General features: G+C 39.1%; 1 protein-coding gene across 1 annotated transcript in view; it reads left to right on the top strand.

Moving 5' to 3' along the window:
• Positions 1-408: 408 nt before the first annotated feature.
• LOC107751565 (phosphatidate phosphatase LPIN2-like) overlaps positions 409-5044 on the top strand; it is a gene marked incomplete at its 5' end in the record, with an annotated part of 16830 nt that continues 12194 nt past the window's right edge. Inside the window, 10 exons of the mRNA XM_016567309.1 lie at positions 409-504; positions 905-1215; positions 1292-1399; positions 1564-1690; positions 3012-3360; positions 3672-3771; positions 3895-4082; positions 4274-4367; positions 4473-4542; positions 4662-4754. Of these exons, the coding sequence (XP_016422795.1) occupies positions 409-504; positions 905-1215; positions 1292-1399; positions 1564-1690; positions 3012-3360; positions 3672-3771; positions 3895-4082; positions 4274-4367; positions 4473-4542; positions 4662-4754 (1536 nt within the window). The remainder of the gene's footprint in view (positions 505-904; positions 1216-1291; positions 1400-1563; positions 1691-3011; positions 3361-3671; positions 3772-3894; positions 4083-4273; positions 4368-4472; positions 4543-4661; positions 4755-5044) is intronic.

Below are 5044 nucleotides of genomic sequence, written 5' to 3' on the forward strand. Positions count from 1 at the left end.
TCCGAAGACGAACGAAGCTTTTAGGGGTTTGGAACGACATGGGGGTAAGTGATTAATGACAAATATGACCCCTTTAAGACTGGTTTTGTGGTCCAGGGTCACAAATGATTTAAACCGCATTGGTGGACAGGAGAGTAAACCTGCTGTTTGTCCGAGTTTGGATGAGCACTGGTGGCAGGGTGAAAAGTCATGAGTTCAGAAGCGAATTGCAGGGTAAATGTCAACAGATATTGGCTTTTTAACGTCATCTAACACATATGCCGTACATAGATATTTTTAATAAAATAAAAAGGACAGGGTCTTACAGCAAGTTATGGAGTGTAACTTTATTGAAAGTTTGAAGCTACATCTGTTGGTGGCTTCTATATTAAGGTTGTGTTTTAAAATAATCCTCTGCAACTCCTTCAGATTGACATAGAGATCAATGGGGAGCCTGTGGATCTCCATATGAAGCTGGGAGATAATGGAGAAGCCTTCTTTGTGCAGGAAACTGAGGAGCAGAACGTAAGTGTCCTCTAGTTCACATATTAGATAGCTGCATGTGCAGTAGTGCGCTCACATTACTGGCTGCACCAAACATCTTCATATTTCAGTATGAAAATGACATTTTGTTTGAAAAACATTTGCATTGCAAAGACAGTCAGTCTAACACATATGCCGTACATAGATATTTTTTAATAAAATAAAAAGGGACAGGGTCTTACAGCAAGTTATGGAGTGTAACTTTATTGAAAGTTTGAAGCTACATCTGTTGGTGGCTTCTATATTAAGGTTGTGTTTTAAAATAATCCTCTGCAACTCCTTCAGATTGACATAGAGATCAAAGGGGAGCCTGCGGATCTCCATATGAAGCTGGGAGATAATGGCAGATGCTTTAATGGTCTTATTTATTTATTTTTTGTAGGAGATTGTACCAGCACACCTGGCTACCTCCCCCATCCCCACTGAGAGTCACCTATTTTGGATCGCAGGAGATCACAGGCCAAGTCAGAACCTGGATGATGATGATGATCCACTGGACCCGGAGGACCCTCCTGATCCCCCTGTTGCCAGCACAGGGGCAGCCAAGAAGAAGAAGAAACGGAGAAAGAAGCATAAAGGTGACCCACGCCGAGAGGAGCTGACCCCTTCTGCCATCATCAGCTCAACCCCTTCAACAGATGACATATTTGAGATGGACCTGAGTTCTGATGAGGACGCTGCTTCCAACACCAGGTACTAACAGATGCTTGCACATCAGACATACTCATATCTGATGGACATGTGACTTTAAGGAAAATCTTTCTTTCAGATCATCTTCAATCAGTACAGTTCGAGAAATCGAACCCAAGTTACCAACAGTTCGTCATTCTTTGGACAACTACCCATACTCTGACGGAGACTGGTCTCCATCAGATAGGTTTGTATCTGCTTATCTTTCACAGACACATTTCAAAATATGTTTTTGATACTTATCACATTGGAGGACTTCCAAAAATATGTTTTAAGATTTGGAGACTTGATTTTCACTTTCACTTTTTATCAGTTCATGTGAGTTTCTGTTTGTTATTGTATTTTGAGCAGTCATGCCATGTCAGAGGCCTGTTCTCCCAAGAGTGACTCTGAACTGGTCGTTCGGCCCTCAGAGAGCCTTCTCAAAATGGAGTCACACATGCAGTGGACATGGGGAGAGTTTCCAGAATCTACCAGGGTAAGTTACATGTCTGAAACTTTTTCTGTGAAGTTCATGTCATTTATTTTTATTTATTTCATTCACATGAAGGAAATACTGCAGATTGCCTTGGAATCTGAATGTTCATCCTTTATGATTTACATTTACGTTTATTCATTTAGCAGACACTTTTGTCCCAAGTGACTTACACAGTATGTCCGCGGGTCCTTAAAAAGTCTTAAAATGTCTTAAATAACGTTTTCCTAATAAAGGGCCTTAAAAAGTCTTAATGTCTTAAATTCCGATTTGATGGGTCTTAAATATTTTTGTCACATTACCGCTAAAATATCTTCAGTCTGACGGACCTAATGACTGTTTACAATCATTGGACAGACCGAAGATTTTTTTTTTCTCCCCCACGGTAGTTACTGCATCATCAGAGAGAAATGCAGTAGCAGAATACAGGTCGAGCTACCTTCTTAATGTTCTCAATAATAATAATAATAATAAAAGCTTCTGCTAAATGACTAAATAAATAAATAAAAAATATAGGTCGAGCTACAGCTGATCAGCCTTGTTTACATTTTTTTTTTGTTTTTTTTTTTTACTTGCCCGACTGGACAAATAGCCTGCTTAAAACATAAATGACAAAAAAATAACCAGCGAAGCATCGAAACGCGAGAATTATTCTTCTAACATTCTCCTACATTCAATGTAAACAGCGATTTATAATGGATAGTGTATTTCTGGTATCAATGTCGCGCGCTGTTGAGACTCGTGCTGTCTGTCTCTTTGTGAGAGACTTCAAAACAAATGAGCGTAACAGCACACACAAAGAAACTGAGAAGCAACACACTGAGGTAAAAATTCAAAATGTTTAGTTTATTCATAACATGATATAGTTAAGTAACAGTAACATTACTAAATTATTATAAAACATTTATGCATTTGTAAAAATAGGCCTTTGTAAAGGTAAACAAAAATATGCAGATTTAAGTATGTAAAAGCTGATAGAACACTGATGAAATTGTTGCTTCAGAATAAATAGTTTACACTATGAAAAATCTCGTGATGGCATGCGGTGCTTTTGTGGGGATATTTTGCATGGAATATTGTCTGCTTATATTTCAAACATTGTTGAAAGATTTTCATCATGTTCATAATGTGTTTGTTTAATAAAGGAACACATTTTATGTTTAAATCCATTCGGCAGTTTTTTCCTCAACCTGTAGATTCTGTCTGGGCCTAGTAATAATGAATATAAAATGCAAAAATATTTTCTGTTTTATGCTATTACTTCGAGTTAACAGGTATGATTAAATTTCAGCTCATTGCCACTCATCAAAAATGTAATTTGCAGGTGTCTAAGAAGGAAAAGGTGGAGCTTCCGAAGACCGTGACCATAACGCCTTCAGAGAACACTCACTTCAGAGTAATCCTGAGCTCAGAGGCCATGGAGACAGATGAAAGAGAACTGGCCTCAAGGACTCCTGGATGTACCATAGTCAAGCCTGAACCCCGTACCCCTGTGACCCCCAAAACTCCCACTGAGTCCGAGTTGGAGACGGTGCCTAGTGGAGTGTTGACCTCCACTCCTTCAAATAGCCTTCCTGCTGCTTCTGCTGTTCCAGCTGCTGCCTCTGCTGCTCATATGGGTGGGGACTTGGGAGATGTTGGCCTCAAGACTGACTCGCCGTCCAAAAAGAAAGGTGGGCCTGTTAAGCACCACATTCTAGGAAATTCTGTCTGTAGTTGGTTTGATTGATTGGCATGCCGTGCCAGTGGCCATTATCTTTATTCGATAGTGGAAGTGTGGGAGTAGATAAAGTTGAAATAAAGTTGTGGTTGATTCATGTTTAACAAGGTTATATCAATGTATTCTAGAAATAAAAATCATGCACCTAAATTAATTTAGTGCTATCAAGGTAAAGTACCTCGGAGAGTGCGGAGAGATTGTTGTCGAACCTTAGATATTGCTGTTCTAGTATGATTACTGTTTGCTGACTGTAACTTTGTTCAGGCGTCCCAAAAAGGAGTCAGCACCAGGGCCCAGAGGACATCTACCTGGATGACCTGAATGTGCTGGAGCCTGATGTTGCTGCTCGCTACTTTCCTAAGAGGTAGAAAAATAAACGAACATCTGACCTATATTGCTTATAAGATTAGATTAAGGCACTTGGAAAGCAGTTCATAACAAGTTTATCAGGCATCAGGTGACCTTGATGTCTTATGTGTATTTGCAGTGATTCAGACTCAGGCTCCAAGCACTGGATGGATTCTGGGATGCGCTCAGGCTCTCAGTCCCCGCAGTCTGTGGGCAGTGCTGCGGCCGACAGTGGCACTGAGTGCCTGTCTGACTCTGCCAGTGATCTCCCTGATGTCACTCTGTCTCTGTGTGGAGGACTCAGTGAGAACGGAGAGATTTCCAAAGGTATCTGAATCTTTCTGGTTTGTGCATTCCTTTATTATGGTGTGGAAATTACAGCTGTAGATGTGGAAACAGGAAACTGTGGTTAATTCTGTCTATTGTAATACATTTATGGATTTATGCTTTTATTTGAAGAGATTCACAAATGAGAATAATACAAGTGATTTTAAAGTTCTCTTTCTGCTTGTTTCTAGAAAAATTTATGGAGCATATCATCACGTATCATGAATTTGCAGAAAATCCAGCTATCATAGACAATCCGAACTTAGTTGTTAAAATAGGAAACAGGTGGGTTTGAATTTAAATGAAACAAATATATTCTGAATGTAATTGTATAAATTTGACGAAATTCTTACATTAGTAAATAAATTACCTTTTTGTTGTTTATTTTAGGTATTACAATTGGACATTGGCTGCCCCTTTGATCCTAAGTTTGCAAGCATTTCAGAAGAATTTACCCAAGGTATTTTGTTCTGCCTAATAGGATATTTTTTTCTTGCTGTTTTTATGTCCTTTAAAGTTTGTTTTGCAGTGCTGTGGTGTACTAGTAGGTCAAATAGCTTATGTCAGTGTTCTGTTTAGGCTACAGAGGAAGCTTGGGTGAAAGAGAGGATGCCAAAGAAATCAGGCCGCTGGTGGTTCTGGAGAAAGAGAGCGGATAGCACTATTAAACAGGTAAGACCAGAGCGGTGTGACCTTCAGATTTGTATAACACTCTGCAAAGACAAACTTTTCTTTTAAAAGTTTATTTTAAAAGGGTCATATGATGCTGCTAAAAAGAACATTATTTTGTGTATTTGGTGTAATGAAATGTGTTTATGCAGTTTAAAGTAAAAAAAACATTATTTTCCACATACTGTACATTATTGTTTCTCCTCTATGCCCCGCCTTTTTGAAACGCGTCGATTTTTACAAAGCTCATCGGTCTGAAAAAGCGAGGTGTGCTGTGATTGGCCAGCTATCCA

This window comes from Sinocyclocheilus rhinocerous, unplaced genomic scaffold (assembly GCF_001515625.1).
Source record: "Sinocyclocheilus rhinocerous isolate Xijiao unplaced genomic scaffold, SAMN03320098_v1.1 scaffold3000, whole genome shotgun sequence".
In the NCBI taxonomy this organism is placed as follows: domain Eukaryota; kingdom Metazoa; phylum Chordata; class Actinopteri; order Cypriniformes; family Cyprinidae; genus Sinocyclocheilus; species Sinocyclocheilus rhinocerous.